Source organism: Coturnix japonica, chromosome 4, assembly GCF_001577835.2.
Source record: "Coturnix japonica isolate 7356 chromosome 4, Coturnix japonica 2.1, whole genome shotgun sequence".
In the NCBI taxonomy this organism is placed as follows: Eukaryota; Metazoa; Chordata; class Aves; order Galliformes; family Phasianidae; genus Coturnix; species Coturnix japonica.
Genome location: NC_029519.1, coordinates 35588766 through 35606352, shown reverse-complemented (window position 1 = coordinate 35606352; position 17587 = coordinate 35588766). Strand labels below are relative to the sequence as shown.

General features: G+C 38.1%; 1 protein-coding gene across 1 annotated transcript in view; it reads left to right on the top strand.

Moving 5' to 3' along the window:
• Positions 1-17587, top strand: part of TENM3 (teneurin transmembrane protein 3) — a 968340-nt gene that overhangs the window by 824038 nt on the left and 126715 nt on the right. Inside the window, 1 exon segment of the mRNA XM_032444361.1 lies at positions 12954-13191. Within this exon segment, the coding sequence (XP_032300252.1) occupies positions 12954-13191 (238 nt within the window).

The following is a 17587-nucleotide window of genomic DNA, read 5'->3' as shown; positions in this document are numbered from 1 at the left end:
TAACACAGCATGTAACCTGTGAAACTTTGCACTGTGGGGATGGTTGCGCAAGTGCAGCTCTCACCCTCCCTGTGTAATGCCAGGCAAGTGGGGCTGCCAGGAGCTCTGCAGGGAGCAGATGGGATGGGTTGCATGTGCCTTGCTACCCTTGAGCTCTCTTTATGGGGAAGTGAAGGTAACTTGACCCATAACAAAGCATCAGCTCTTTGAATATCACATTCCCTGCTTTGGGATAGCCCCTCAGCAAAGCACCAAGAAATACCTTTGCCTCCTCCCTTCTGCATAAATTTTCATTTTTGTGTGCTTTGTAAGAGCCCATTGAAGAGCAGCAGGCCTTTATTCTCTTCAGTCTTCATCACTAGAACATCTTTTATTCCAGGCTCAGCCAAGAGCTGTTGGATGCCCACTGGTGGCTGCAGCCCCTGCACTTCAGCCAGTACTGCAGAGCAGTTTGGGCAGCCAGAGTGGAGGATGCGCAAAGGGTCTCTCCTGCTTGTGATCCTGCAGTTAAGCCATGGGCTGTGCCAGGGACATAAAAAGAGATTTCCTGCCTTGCTCTGCTGCAATACTATATGAGATGATTCCCCCTCCTGAAATGTTTGTTTTTAGCCCCCGGTGGTAGTTAGAAAAGCGCGTTAAATATCAGGCTCCTCAGCCCGAGACCATCTGTTTCTCCCCTAATTGCATGCCACCCCCACATGCTGCTTGCTTGTCATCACCGCCGGGGTTACAGCAGAAGACAAAAAGCAAGGCATGTTCCCATGGATAGCTCAGCCACCAGACAGAGCGGGGAAATGTGCTCAGGGGGAGGGGGTGTAATTACGCTGGAAATAGCGGGGTGTTTCCCTGCAACCAAAAGGAAGCAGGCTGCCGGGTACTCCAGGCTTCCACATGTCCCATGGCTCCTGGTGTGCGTGCTCTCTGGCCCCCTCAGCTGTAGCATAACTTCCTTTGTACATCTGCAGCATTACGCAGAGAGCAGGCTGTCTTTACAAGTGCTCAGTCTGCCTACCAATAAGTGCTTCTGCCAAATTTGTTGCTGGCGGAGTGACAGCTGTTAGGTATAAAGGAAGTTTACACACTTGGTGCAAATTAAATAATTTGGAACTCAAATTCTGTTTGTGTAGAATTTAGGTTACTGTTAGGAAGTTTCAGATCAATCTTTTTTTGTTGATGTTCTTTTTTTTATTTCTTTATTTAGGAATTAAGAGGGATACACAGAATTCATAATTCTTTCAGAAGGACATAGAATTGTAACAAATGATTTTACTTCACCACTGCTTACCCTCGAAGCAACAGCAACCTCTTTCTTGTTGCTGCAATTGCCTGGAGGCAAGAGCATCAGGGAGTGTAACTTGAATTCTGTACTGGTGTACAGGGAATCGTGTCACTTTTCACTGTATCGTGGTAGTGATTTACTTTGTGCTTACTTATTTACTTTAGCAATTGTTCCAGGAACATTTATTTTAGCTTTGCTCTTGTTGGATGTTCGCAGGTATGCTGTATAGCTGGCTACTTAAATCAAGAGATGTAACTGTGAGTTGTGATTTCTCTAGCTTTTACCTGTTCTGTCAGTGTCTGTCTCAGAAGTACAGCAGTTTTATTAAAAGGAAGAGCTTACATGGACATGAATCAGCCATGTTGTTTTTAAGAAGCCTGGCTCAGACAATAAGCTAGAAACTGATGTGAAAGATCACCTGCTGGAAGTAGAAGTACGACTGAATGAAAAGATAAACAGGAAAAGGTGAAACCTATTTTAGTTCATGAAAATACGCTTGGAACGTAAATGCAAGAGGGAAAGAAAATTTGTTGTATATGTTTCTGAAAAGAAAGGGGGGGGTAATTTTCCCCTACGCTTTTGTTCATCATTAGACAGAACTGCTTACTATTAGTTACTGTACAATCTGTTTAAGCTGCTCAACATACAGCTGTCCTTCACAGCATTTGAAAAATAAAGAGTGGATGCATGCAAACTTCAAGTTGAATCACTCTGTGTGCTTGCATATACCTCTGAAATTTTCACAGTTACTTTAGTTTGAGATATGGAAGAGTTTTGTCAATAACTTACGTGAACTGAGACAGACTGAAAGGTAGGGTTTATTTCAGCTCATCAATTCAAACTTCGTTTGATCTGAGGGTTAATAACTGTCTTCATTCTGATGAGGGTAGCAGCTGTGCTGGAAAAACCATAACATCTTTTAGCAGATCTTTTTTAATGAATTTGTTCTTTTGATTGATACTTAACCAGCCTTGATTGCCATTACAATAGAAAATATTAAAATCAAAAGTGTTTTTTCCTTTTTTTTTTTTTTATCATACGGAAGAAGAGCACGAATTCTAATTCATGCATAAGCCTAAAAAGCTTATTTAAAGACATTAGAGAACAATAGATCCTCTGTGCACTCATATGGAAGCCTCCCCCTCATACATTTCTCTTTCCCGACACTATTAGGAGAAATAAAGTACTTAAAGCTATTTCAGAAGCCACATTCTCTATTATGTTCCTCTATTTTGTGATCCACATATTGCTTCTACTTGAAAGCAGAAGGGTCAGTTAATTGATCTGGAGACAAAAATTCATCTGTTTTCCTACTGCTTTATTTCTGTCTTGCTCTTAGGCCTGAGCTGTAGTATGCAAGAGTTTGTCTTCAAATCATTAAGCTGGGATCAAACTGTTTTGTTTTGTTTTTAAAGGATATTACTTCTGCTTTTTCAATAAAAGTTTGGTAGTTACAATTTTCCAATAAAATTTTATGTGCTTTCTCATTTTTCTTAGAATTTTTGCTCTTAGCTATTCACTTTTGCTTCTACTCTGTGAATTATTCATTCAACCTCTTTTCTTTTTCCAAATGGTTTTCCTTTCACCTTACTGCCCCAGTTCCTTTTTCATTTCCTCCAAAACAAAACATGAATCCCTCTTATCTGAGTTACTTCAAATCTGATGCAACGTAGTTATGCGTAAAAGTTTCATATTGTGTTTTCCCATTTCTTGCTTAACTTTCACAGTCTTTATTTGTGTGAGCGTATGTTCCCAGGCCAAACTGAGCATGCAGAAATTGGTCAAGAATTTCATCGCTGGTAATGAATTAATTTTGAGGGCCTTTCAAACTGCTTTTGGATTTGTAAATTTACAAAATGTTCAAGAAGTGCCGTTGACCCTAGCAAGTCAGTGACAAAAAACTGCGGTTGACTTAATTAGAGAAGAATTTTCCCCCTGGCTCTCGGAATTGAGGAGGTCTGGTGATTTGCTCCTTTGTGAATGTCAGACGTTTGTCAGTAAAAGGTTGAGTAAGTAGTAAAAAAGCCTTTAAATGCTGTTTTATTTACTGGGATGAAGGGCAGCTTTTTCAGTGCTAGTTTTGTCAGCTGTAAGCATTACGCAATTGCTACTTGCAAGTGTGTTTTTTAGGTTCAAGTTCATGAAAGTTATGGGGTTTTTTTTTAAGCTATCCAGTAGTAACTGAGCTTCTAAAGTAAAACAGCTTTAGCAAATTGTTTTTCTTGGAAGTGTAAAGAAATAAAATAGGAAGACAAAAACATACAGTCATAGCTCATTTTGGATTAATGATTTTGGATGAGAACCAAAATTATCTAACACTTGAAAATGCTAGAAAATCTATTAAGAAGTCATACATCAAGCCTTGCAGTCCCTGCCTCAAATCGGTTAAACATGTGGTAAGCAATGAGCACGTATATTAACACCCTGTCATTTTGCCTGAATCATGATTATAGAACTTAACTTACAGTTGGAGCATGGTAATTTTGGTATCATTTATGTATAGATCACCGTTGTTGCAGTCAAATTTAGGTGTGCCATCTGTATTTGGGGTAAATATGATGTACTGGATGAGCACAGCAGGAAATGTGATAGCCCAACTTGTTTTTACCCCTGCTTTACAGGCACTTTGGGAGCTGTGTTCTCAAAGATTTTTCAGCTGAATTCCAGTTCCATTCAGCAGCTCAGGTGATTTTTCTTTTCCTTTCCCTCATGGTCTTTTTGCTGGACTCAGGAATGTGGGCCTCACCAATTTTTGCTTTGTTTTATGTTCTTTCAGTTAAAACTTGAATTCTGTGCTTAGAAAGCTAGCCTTCAATTTGTGAACTTGAAGCATGTTATGTCACCAGTGTTCTTGAATTGCCAGCAAATATCATCTGAAGCTGTTAATAATAACTCTTAGTTCCAATAGAAGGAAGCAGGAGGATCTGATCTCAGACGATTTCACATTTCAGAACTATATCCTGAATAGAGACAAATGACATCATTGTTCTGGGACATTGCTGCAAAATACAGGGCTTCCAGCAAGATCCAGATCCTACTATGGGGAAGCCCAGCCAGTAGCATACCGCTGGCTGTTTCATTATTATCTTTAGAATTACTGCATAGCATTAGCTGAACTTCATTTTGGGGCCTCAAGTGAGGACCTTTGTTGTTTTACATCCGATAGTATATGCTGCTGTTCTGTTCCTCAGATAAATTGTTGGAAATTTGTCAATGACAGTCTTCTACTCTAGGGTTATGCTTTGTTTCACAGACTTCTGGTCCTACTAAGATTATAGAAATAGCATCTCTTAGCATCCCTGGTAACCTCTGTCTGGGTTAGCCTGGCATGAGGCTAGAGGGTGCTCACGTGCTGTGACAGCAGGGAGTGCAAAGTATGCTTTTGCTTCTAGTTCATTCTTAGTGTGCGGTTACCATCTCGCGGTTTATGTTATTTTCTTCTTTTTCTTGTAAAGCAAGATCTTAAGTGTATTAACTCAGCAGGTTAAATTTCAATTTATTTTAACTGCATTTCTGTACTTTCCTTTTTTCTTCTTGCTTCATAAATCCCTCTGGGGATAACGAGGCTACTATTAGGAAGGTTGTTTGCTGAACTCACTTCACTGTGGCTCTTTTCAGTGACGTTGAAATATTTATCTTTGTTTCAAGCTTTAGGAAAGTGACTAAACTGTCCTCAACTCAATCTGAAACCTTCAAAGTTTTGTATTTTATTACTGAAAGTGCTTGCCTTCTGGCCGGGAGCATCATCATTGCTTTTGCATTTTGTGGGTTATTTTGTTCTGCTCATCCAAGGCCTTTTACAACATTACTATTTGTTAACCAATCTCTTCTAGTACTGTGGACAAGTAAGGCATGCATCGTTTTACAGTATGTAAATTAACCAGATCTTGTTTGCTGCAATACTGACTGCACGTTATGTGTGTATCGAGGGGGTTAATAGTGCGCCTGCAGGCTGGATGTGGATTTGCTGGAATGCTTTGAGAATCGATTCCAGCTAATGGAAAAAAATGTTTTAAAAGTAAGCTGGTTCACTTCCCACCGTGAACATTAGAGAGTGGAAACAACATTTAATAAACCTTTCAGAATTCTTCTGATTTTCCTTTTCACCATCATCTGTGTAAGAAGTGCCCTCTTTCTTCTCAATGAACAGTGTTTCTTCCCGTAGTGCAGTTGCTGTACTCTGTCAGGCATTAAGAGAAAGTTCTTAATGACTTTGGACAAAAATATTGGAGAAAATGTATTCTGTCCTCTATGATACAAGCTTTCTTGATTTTTGTCCATCTTCACTTAAAATGTTGTCCAAAGAGTGATGTAAACAACAAGCTCAAAGATTCTTTCCCAACTATCTGATTTCCAGTTAATTGAAGAAACTTTTGCTATATGCATTTTCTTTTACAGAGGTGAATGCTGCAAGAAAATCTGTCATAGTTGGATCATGGGAGCATGATGCATGTTCGGGTTTACCTGTCACCTTCGTTTTAAAATTTAAGGCAGCCACAGGAATTTGTGAGCTTAACTTGTTACTTGAGAAAATAATACAGTTACATTAGCTTGTTTTTTACTATATAGTTCTACAGTAATGTTTTTGCATTGCCAATTAAGATGATTTTATACTGATTTAAGGAAAGAGGGGTTATTCATTTGATAAACCTCACAACAACAACAAAAAAATCCATTCTGCATTTGAAAGTAGGCATGATCTTGCATGCAGGGCATGTTGGTTGTGAGCCATGAACAGTCTTTATGAAACCTGAAAAAGATTTGTGAAAACAGCCTCTAATAAAAATCACACATGCTTCATAAAACACTGCTTGATAGATATCACTTGCACCATTAAGAACTAAACGACAAAGGATGTAATTTCAGTTCTGGCATGCAATATTAATCGAAAGCCTTTAAAGCATCTTGCTGATGGGAACCATGACAACATGACATTGAAGAATGACGGACTAGAGACATCTATCTTAATCAGATTTTCAAAGTAAATGCCATAAAATAGAAAGTTATTTTGTGTGTTTTCACAGGGTCACATCATATGTGGTAGATAGCTTTTGGGCTTGTTTATTCTAAAAATACCAGAGACAAAGAAAAATCTCTCTTCTAAGTAAGCTTAAAGTTTATTTCATAAACTTCACATTTTTGTGAAAAGATACTTGATAGGTATGAGAAGACTGTTGGAAACTGAAGGGCTTCTTTTTGCTACAGTAATGTTTCTGAAACATTACAGAGAACTGAATTCTAAAAGGGAGTGTGCACAGCTAATATCAGTCTGAAGTTTTTGAAGGGAAATTCTTTGCTAAATAGATGCAAAGTGGAAAGACAAAATTACAGGTGTACCTGTAACCTGAAGTAGCACTCCTGCAGATAGCACATCAGAATAATTCAGCTGAAAGAGACTGGCAACAATATTTGTCTTCCTTTTCTGAAGTCTGCATTTTTATACTTAAATTTGCAGTATATTGCTGTTTTCCAGTGTACTTCTAAGTGGTAAAAGACAACTTCCATACATGATATGGGAAATTATCAGCACATTTTGTGGTTGGAAATATCGATGTTGCCTGTTCAAGACTGTCCAACCAAACTTCAGGGAGCCCCTTGTATTCTTCTTGTCATCTGGTGGATCTTTGGCAGATAATTAACACATGTGCACCATGAGACTGGTCTAATTTCTCTGCAGTCAAGGAAGTCTCTCCTTTTACAGAGGAAATCTTTATTTCTCTTTAAAAAGTGAAATATTGCTTAGGTTTTTAAAAGAGGAAAAAAAAAAAAAAAGAGGGAACAAAAGGGTAGTGCATAACAACATTCAGGTTTTCTTTATTTCTTCCAAGCTTGAGATGCATGAAGAAGGCAATACAATCTTTGGAAGCACATCCTACAGTTAGATTTGCTGGTAGATTTTCATTCCGAGGTAGCCTGACAGGTTGTCAGACCCTACAGGCAGTGTACTGACGGGGAGACAAACACTGGCCTGCTTTGATCAACCTACTTGTATGACTTTTTCCCATCTTATATTATAATGGCATACACACTCGCACACAAGATACAGATGCATATCTTGATCAAAGTGTCCTTGTCTCTTCACGTTCTTGTCAATGCAGAGCTAGTACAGAAGAGTGCTTCAAGAGGTGAGCAGCAGTGGTGGGTTAGTGCTGTTTTTCATTTGTGTGTCTGTTAATTGTAAAAGAAGCAGGAAAGGATAGTGAAGACTGATGGCACAGCAAAACGAAAAGGGCTCTCTTGTGGTGGCTGGCACTGTGTCACCTCATTCCTTGGCTTCAGCCTGTGGCTTGGCTTCTTAAAGCAGTTGGCAGGGTGAAGCCCATTTGGACATCAATAAGAATAACCAAATACTTGTGATTAACCACAAAATGACTGCATATGGTGGGTAACCTTGGACTGCTACTCTAGCTTGTAGCAAATGACCTGAAAAGAAACTGTGACTCCTGCGTGCCCTGGCAGTGGAAGTGACATGGAAGCAGCAATTCCTTAAAAAGACAGATCTGCCTAATTACAAATGACCTCCTAAATACTCCATTTTTCTCTAAACCTTTATTTTTGTTTCATTAAGTAAAGAGGGTTTCTCACAAAGGGTAAGTCTAGACCAAAGAGCTCTGCAGCAACTGGTCTGGTACCTTTCAGGAGTGGTGCAGGAGGAGGGAGCTTGTTATGCCCTTCCATCAGCAGGGAATTCCTGTCTCTGGGAGCTCTGGGAACAGTGCAGCTGCAATACCCACACTCTCCTGTTTGCAGGGATTCCTAAGGTAAATCTCGATTCTGTTTATAGTACTTGGGAGATACATCACTGTACTAATTAGGCAAATTCTGAGTCCAAGAAAGCATTGGGTTGTTTTTTTCTTTGAGGAAATCGAGCCAGTACTTATGGAAATTACTTCTGATTGCTTGCAATCAGCAGCTAGCAAACCTGTGGCCAGTGACCTGGAAACAAAGGATTATCTTTCTTCTTTACCAGTTTTCTAGGCCATTCACTCGAGTCCAGCTACTTACTTAGTGTGTATTGTGAATATGTGTTCTACACTGGAAAGAAATCTTCTAAAGAGGGAGAAGAAGAAAGCTTATTAGAAAGAGTTGGCACTCTCACAGACGTAGGTACTCAATTACATTATTTTCACATTTCAAGTGTTTATATCGTAATGGATGTCTTTGCTTTTGTGTTTGTCATGGAAACTCCAAGTTAATGTTAATTATACACTAATAAGAATCCTCATCCTTATCAAATGGAAACCACCTCTTTTTCCTAGATGAGTAACTCACTGACAGGTCTCAGTGATCTGTCTGTTACAGAAAGGCTAGCACATGTCTTCCGAATAGCAGTAGGTACTTTAAACATCTCTGCTCACTTTTTACTTTTGCACAGGCATTCTTCTGTGTTCATTTGTGTGCTGTTTGAACTCAGTAACAATTAAATAATAAAATTAATGAAATCTAAATTACTTTTTGGAAAAGAGGGAAAGGCTGGTGTGTGTATAATGTACTTCTCCAATTGAAATGGCTGATTTGCTTCAGTGTTCCTCCCAAGGGTAAATAACAATTTTAATATGTTTTGAAAAATTCATAGAACTGTAGTAAGACAGCTTTCCAGTTGAATTCTTATGATTTCACCGAGTTCTGTACGTATGTTGACAAGCATAATTATCTGATGTTACCTTATGCTGCAAATGCCTTAAAAATCAGAGGGTTTTTTGGTAGTACCTGGACAACTTGAATGTGCAATCTGGTTGCTAAGCCAATTTACATTAGCTCCCTTCTGCAGAAATCTCTGGAAGATGAATGGTGTTGCTCTATAGTCATTAAAGTCTAGACAGAACAAGAAAGTTCTAATTAAAACTTACCATTTTCAGATAGAAGACCACCTTACTTGCTTAGTTTTGGAGTAAACCAGCCACTTCCATTGGGATAGAGTCAATGGAGACAGCATTTAAAATCAAACTTAAGCAAATAACTTTCCACAATACCTTTTTAATATCTCAACACAATCGTTATTCAGCAGATTTGGATGCTCTTTCCTCTTCATGACATGAAAGGTATGTGGATTGTAGTGAGGGTCCTTGCCAAGTCCCCACATCTCCTGTTTTTCACCTAACAAGGAGAAGGAATCTTAAGGATTCACGTTTTCCAACACACTGGCTAGTAGAGGGGAAGTGGGAATTGTTTGGTCTCCATGCTGACTATAGCACGTGCTGAAGTATTTTTGCCAGTCACTGGTGCTTTAGAGCTCAGAAGACGTGTCTAACCCATGAAACTCTCACTGTCTTTATCAATTCTCTAATTTAATTATAATAAGCAAAAATCCAATGCTTTTCAGTGTGCTGTACTGGTTTCTCAGGAGACCTGAAAGAACTACTCAGCATCTAAGCCTCAGTTTCCCTGCACGTACAAAAAGAGTATTTTCATTAACATCACAGTGATGTTGAGAGGTTTAGTTACTATGTAAAACCCTAGTAGCTTTGTGTAAAAGCTGCAATAAGGCTGAAAGCAATTCTTTAGCTATTAACTCCATAAAAGAGGAGCATAACAAAAGGGAACCTGGCTCAGGCTTAAGAATAGCATTCAAAACGGGGCTGGTGTGATGCTTGTCTCTTCCTCAGAAATCGGTAAGATTGACATATCTGTTAGAAATTGTGCAGCGTTGGAAAAAACGGTGGATTCAGGGAATCTGGCAAGTGGAAGAAAAGATCGAATGAACAGTCCTCGGTGATATCTCATTCAGATGGACAGCACAGGACTGAGGAAATTCAGAGGAATATAGATTGTAGCTCTATTGACTTACAGGAAAATCTAACCTTGTTAGGCTCAATTCTGCCTGTGGCTCTTATGCAATTAGAAGAAACATACATCATTGCAAATTCTGCTGGCGTTTCTGATTCTCTATAGGCTCAAGATTCCCTGCCAATTGAACTTGCCCTCAGACACTAGAAAATGTCACCTAGCAGCATCCTATGGAGCGAGACAGCACTTTCCAGGTCGTGTGGTCTTCGCAAAGAAGCACTTGCTAAGCTCTTCTTGTTGGCTTGTAGCCTACGCCTTATGGTTACAAGCCCATCCCCCAAACTCCTAATTTATTTTATATACCACACTGTAATTTCAGTGTCAGAAATGTTTATATGTTATAAAGCAGAAGGGTTTTGTGGATTCATAGTAAGTGTCTGGGGGAAATAATCTTAACCCTGAACAGAGGCTTGAGTAGCTGAGGAACACAGTCTGAGTCCTCCAACATGTAATCTGTGTGCTTCCTAGAGCTAAATATTTCTTCTAAAAGGGCATAAATAACTCTTAACCTGGCCATTCCTCCCTAGTAGTAGGGGGAAGGTCTATCTGTGATACTCTGCATATGGCCATCCTCTTGTTTACACTTTAATTTGGAGAGTAACGTTAGTTTTGCTTCCTTTTGAGCAGAAGGTGTTGCTAGGTCTTTAGTGCTAAATTGTAGTGAGAGAGATTGAGAGTGATTTTTCAGCTGGGATTTTAAATGAGATGAGACATCAAAGAAGAGGAATGCCAGAATAACAATCTGCATAGTAGAAGCTGGACAGGGAAAGTCCTGGCAATGCTTCTGAACAAGGCTTGGCAAGCAAGAGGGTCAAAAAGAGGAATAACAAAGAGAAGTTGGGTCTGTAGAACCATTTTCATTAGTTAGTTTCTATGATCGAAAGTAAACAAATGAAAAGGATTTCATGTCACTTGTTTTTTATTTTCCTGTCTTGTAATTAATCTTTTGTATGAACATAAAGCTGTGCAAGTCCATACCTCATTTTACGGATCTGTACTTTTATCTGTACTTCTATACTTTTATATTATGCACCTGCTCCTACATATTTATAGCTAGGATAGGGACAGTTAATCTTTCATCAGCAGATAAATAGATTGTCATTTAAATGCAATCAAATTTTAAGTAGGCATGGGCCAAAAAAATACTGTTAAGTGTTGGTCTGTTACATTACCCTTTAACTGGTCTATTGAAATGTGGGATTCAGACCCATGCAGTGACACCCATTGTGTCAGTGTTGGTAATGACAAAGCTGATTGATTGTATCCTTCCCAGATGAGCATTTTTTGTGGCTCCCTTAGGGTTCTGGTGTTGAAAACTTCATTGGCTAAGTAAACTATTTTTGTGACAGAGTCAGCATTGCTGTTGTTAATGACAAACATCACATGGATTGCGGAGGAAACCTGGAAAGGAGAGAGAGCTTCCTGGAAAAGGAGTGATTCCAAAGGCTGTGCTTTCTGTTTAAGTTCAGCATGTCTATTCCTTGTGCTTCTTTAGAACGTCTGTTCGCAGCATGAGAAATTACTTGCTGTAAAGGTATTTTTATAATAGTCACCCACAAGTTACTGCAAACATCTGCTTGAACAGAGATACTTTTGTGCTTTCTGTACAGCTGTATTATCGGTTTGGTAACAATTTGCAGTCATAACTAGTTGGAAATAGGGGATCTCTTACGAAGATCAAACAAATTATGTTCTGCTTTCACGTGAAAGCGTTTACACTGTGAGCAAAGTGCATGCCCTGAACCTTGTGCTTTGTTGAAAACTTGCATTTGTATTGCTATGTTTTGCTACATTACTTTAGGAAATAATAGGTTGCAATTTTAATTCCATCTTGTTAAGTGTTACATTTTTAAGTGTCATCAGTCGTCTCTAAATGAATACAAATGAAGCGTCCTGACTTTTTTTGTGTGTGTGTTGGGTGTGCCGTATGGCAAGGTTTGTCTTCAATCAATGATTTATTACCTGCTGATTACACAGAACAGATTGTTACAACCTAACATTGATGGAGGTACTTGACTGTGGGCTTTGTTGTTCTTTGAGGTTTTCTTTTCAAGCTTTATGGGTGCTGGGTGCTTTGGTTAAGTAAAAAAAATATTTCCTCTGCTGTTTGGACACTTGACTGTCTGATCACCTGTGACATACTCCAAAATGGAGTTCTATTACAGAGTGTGAAATTGGAAAATCTGTTCTGTGTTCTAATGGATGTGACGGTCATTAAGTATATGAGTCTTCTGACGTTGTAATCAGATGTGATTCAGTCTGTTAAATATCCATGAAGCAACATCTGCTTCACAGAGTGACCTTCTGCTAAAGAATACTTAGCATCTATTAGCAGATCATAGTGCAGAGCTGCCTTATTTGGAATGCACTAAACTAGAGTAGTCTACTGCTGTTTAGCAACTAGCTTGTAATAATTTATTGCAGTTAAATAAAGCTTAAAAAACTCCATTAAATAATTACAGGGATTATATGCGTTTTGAAAACCTTTGTGTTCTACTGAAATTACCCATTTAATTTCAGGGTTGGTTTGTTTAAAAAAAAAAAAAAAAAAAAAAAAAAAAACTGAAATCTAAAGGCACATTAGGGGATCTGTCAGATGCTGTTTTTCGTAGGTGTTAATAAAACCAGATTTTAAAAAAAAAAAAAAACAAAAAAAAAAACCCGAAACAAATTAAAACCAAAAGCAGTTTTACCATCTGTTGTATATTAATTAGAACTTTGTGTATCAAGGGTAAACTCTCTCTTCAAGAATGTCACTGAATGTCTGCTAATAAAATAATATGCAAATATATTAGACGATAGGATCATATTGAATTTCACATTCTGCTTTGGATGTAGCAACTGCTGAGACACTGTATAACGAACTTTTAATTTTCTTTCTTCTTAGAACAACCTCCAAATAACCAAGGCCAGTCGACCCTGCAGCCTTTGCCACCTTCTCACAAGCAACATTCAGCACAGCATCACCCATCCATCACCTCACTTAACAGAAACTCACTGACAAATAGGAGGAATCAGAGTCCGGCCCCGCCGGCTGCTTTGCCCGCCGAGCTGCAAACCACACCTGAGTCAGTCCAGCTGCAGGACAGCTGGGTCCTTGGCAGTAATGCGCCACTGGAAAGCAGGTAATTACTTAGGTACTACTACAGACTGGCATTTCTAAAGGAAACATTTAACTTGAAAGATAGCCAGCAGATAATACTTCCCCTTAGTCAGCAAATAATGCTGAAAACTTTTCCGTATTGAAGTACTGTCCTTGTTTCAAGATCCACAACGCCACTCTTTTCCCTTATGATATTTATGGCACAGTGATTGGGTGCAGAGGGTATCTCAGTTTTTCCAGATGAGCACTTTCCTTCCTGTTCATCGTTTGTGACTTTTCACTGTTTGAAGAAGTGTCTTGTTTTGCTTGCTGGAAATGTTGTGTGTTAAGTGTACGCTGTTGTACACATTGGTTGTGAATGAACTTTCAGTAACGCTTTTTAACTCGAGTATTTGGTAGCTTTCAAGAAACACCCATGTGAGATAGATGTTTTCTAAACTCAGCTAGGGTTTGATGAGACCAAAGAATCGCTTTGTTCTGCTATGATGATTAATTTGTTCCCATTCTTTTTTGTCTTTTAGAATTGATAGCTGGGTCTAGGAAGGGAGCAACTAATATAAATGGCGGTGACATGAGCTTCTATAGATGCAGAAAGATCTATGATGCAGAATGATCTATTAAAAAAAAAAAAAAAAAGAAGAAGAAGAATTATAGGGCTTACTGGCACAGAACTGAATTTACCTACAGTGATTAATTAATACTTGTGAAACAGTCAATCAGCACTAATTTTTTATTAGCATAAGCCATAATATTCCAATTTAGTCATCAGACTGAACATTTACAGCTATATTGAAGCTGACAGTAATTCTTGAAAATATTTATGAAATCCCTTTAGTTCATTCTTTGAATCCTTTTAGCTTATGATTTGCAGTGTTTTGAGTATGTCAGAGCATACGTGACCTAAAGATGTTCTTTTAGGTTATTTTATCCCTACAGATGTTTCAAGCAACTTTTGTTTGGGGCATATTTTAGCTCCACAAACTTAAATGCTAATGCATTGCTTATGGTGCTTGGGCACTGTGGGACAGGATTCCTCTGAAGGGATTTCATCATCATATTCATATAATTTAGTACACTGAGAAAATATTCAGGTTTTTTTTAGATCAAGAATCTATAGTGGAAAAGAATATTATGGTGGTGGAATATTTCAGGACACTTGTTTGAACTGTGGACAGATAAGGTCTTTGATACTTGCTTTCATTGCCATGTCTGTCTTCACTGTTTTTATAAATGTACTTGAATGAGAATACCACTTCCAGTCTGGATTAAGTATTTTTTGTCAAATAGGTACTTTTAATCTTTTAAATGTTCCTGATGAGAAGCCAATGCTGTTAGAGCGTTCATGTTTTGAACACTGGTACCTGAGTTGAAATGTGAAAGTTTCACATTAAAACTGACACAGCTTTACTGTAGTTTCTCTAATAGTATCGCTTGGTTGGAAAGCTTGAGGTGAAGAACTTGTCATTGATTTTTCTCTTTTTGGTTGAAGTTCCCTACTGAGTGTGATTCTTAGTCTCAATTTCAACTATATTAACAACTTTGTGATAGGCTTCTTCCTTCATCCATTTCTCAGCCTACAAGAAAGTTTATTTCATCCTTGGCAGTATTTTAGCTTATGCCCATACTCAGCTTTTCTTTTTTTTTCTTTTTTTATCTTAGATGACTGTCATTTAGAGCTACAGAATGTGAATGTCAGCATATATACATAGCTATCTTTCTCTCTCTATAGGCTCATATTGGTGATGGGTGGCATAAAAATGAAATACAGCTTGCTGTCGCATGTAGCTGGGTAGTGAATAGGATGTTTTTGTACACGCAGGTGAGAAGGATATATTTGCAGAACCTGAGGGAGGTTTCAGTCCCAATGATTTTGTGGTAGTAAAAAGGGTGACTTTCAAGATATATACTCTGTAACATTGCTTTCAGTTGTATATTTCATAGAATATGCTGTGATTTGTTTCTGCGTAGTGCTATCGCTTTTGTGTAAAGCGTTGCTGTTAGTCTGTAAATGGAAGATCCATAAGCTGATAGATTAATAGAGTCCTATAAAAATTCTAGTATTTTTTAAATTATAAAAGAAATTTTCCTTATAATTTTATGATGGTCTAAAATCACAGCTTGAAATATGTGTGTGCTTCTTGCATCTTTGATGCCATCTTTAAGTGACAGCAAGCTTATGCAACAGAGACAAAAATTGACCTCTTTCTACTGAGGCTGAGAACTGCTTCAAAGGTAATGCCTGCTATTGTAATATGTTGGCCCTCAACATCAGAGGCGGATGTTGGTGGTAAAGCAGTAGGTGTTGAACCTTCCCACCAGTATTCCATTACATTTTTTTTGTTGCTGTGTGACAGATGACAGCAGAGGAAGCACATATAAAACAGAAGGGTGGAGTTGAATTCCTCTGTGCAGGAAACAGTGGCACCCACTGACATTCATCAACACTGTCTGAACATACATGGAGACCATACATTGGGTGTGAGCACAGCAAGGCAGTGGGTGGTGCATTCCAGCAGTGGTGATGGTAGTAGTAGGTCACCTCTGCTGGTGCAGTTTCTTGGGGGTGTGGCATGCAGGCTCCTGTTCATCACTGGCAAAAATGAATAACTGGTGCTGATGACTGTATTGAAAAATAGTGTTTCATAGGTGAGGATTTGTACTGTCAGGTAGTTTTATTGTGCTCTTTGTGTTAGTTGTTGTTTCCATGGAAATAAATAGCATACATTACTTTCAGAGCAATGTACGTAACATCATCTTCTGGAAACTGGAGGGAAAAAAAAAAAAAAAAAAAAAAAAAAAAAAGGAAAAAAGCAAGGAAGAAAGGAATTATTTCCTGCTGTTTTTCTCTGATTTCTTGCAGGCTGCAGGACATTTCTATTGAGCATTTAATGATCTTTGCTATTTGCCTCTTTCCCAACCTGTTGCGACCTGCTGGTTCAGCTGGAGAGACCAGCACTAGTTAACAGTAGTAACTTGGGGAGGAATATGAAGCAGGAATATATTGAGTAGCTTCACATTTTGTTGTTTGAATTACATGTTGGACAGCCAAGATCATGCAAATGCATGAATAGTTGATAGTGGTCTGTATGTTATAAATGACAATTAAATAATTAAATAACATTATATGTTTTTCTTACCTTGGTCTTTAAAATTTAGTGCTGCATTCTTTAGAATTAGCACTTCTACTCTTCTATATTTCTATTATTCTATACCCATATTCTTTAGATTTAATATTGTACTCTCAAGCATCAAGATCATTACTTACATTTTCATGGCTTTGTGTTCTAGTAGAATCTAAATAACTGAGATTTAACAATACTTAGTAAATCACTTATTTAGATGCTTTCTTTGTTAAATCTTTGCAGAATTTTTCTGAGGTACTGTCAATTACATAAGCTAGAAATGAATGGGGAATGAGGAGTATGTCATAAATTTGTTCATAAAATCAAGCTAGTACCATCTCTTAGGCAATATTTTATTAATTTTAGACAATGAATATCTAAGACGAATTGTCAGCAGGGGAAAATTTACATATTCCATCCCAGGAATAAATCTTAGAATATTACACAAATTTAGTTGGAACCTGTGCTGAAGTGTGCGAGCTTTGTGTTCTCTTGCTTGATCTTCTGTGTAACACAACTAGTGTTAAGAAAGAATATGATGGATTGAGAATGTTTAATAGAAATTATTGAAGAAGCTAAACTGTTTTCTCACAGTTCATACTGATATCATAAAGTCTTCTCTTACCCCAGATTTATTCTTAAAAGTAGAGTGGGTAGAGGCATTACTGTGTTGAGTTTTCTGCTAATGTTATTGAGAAGAAAGATGGAAAAGTCTGAAAAAATACTTGATGACTGGAAAACAGCTCAGCATTTTGAAGCATTAAGTTAATTTACTTGATTACCTCAGAGGTGGTAAGCAAAACAAATTCTGGCATATGCTACTTGAGAAATGTTTTGTGAGCTTCATCCAAACTTCATTTTAACATGCAGAGATTTTAGGGCCTCCTAAGGTGTGATGAGCGCTGAACAACCACATGTCTTCATCGGGGTGGATTGACAATGAAGCTAACACCTTCACTATTGATTAAGGTGTGGAAAGTTTCCAGGGTACCCTTAAATCAATTTGTGTAAAGCCTGATTGATTTTCTGCAAAACCACAGTAGTGCTGGAAGGTAAAGTTTGCTCAAAGCAGCTGTTTTGTGCATTCCAACCTCTAAAACAGTGTCCAGCTTAATCAAATTCAAAATTGTTTCATTCTGTAAGTCTTGCAGGTTTTCATACGTGGACTTGATTGAAGATGTAATTTATATTGAAAATAAATGGTACATACTAAAAGCACAGTGTGAGAAAGGAGTTCAAGTCCTGCTCATCTGAAGACCTTGATTATTGTTTTGGCAGTGCTGTATTGCCAACCTG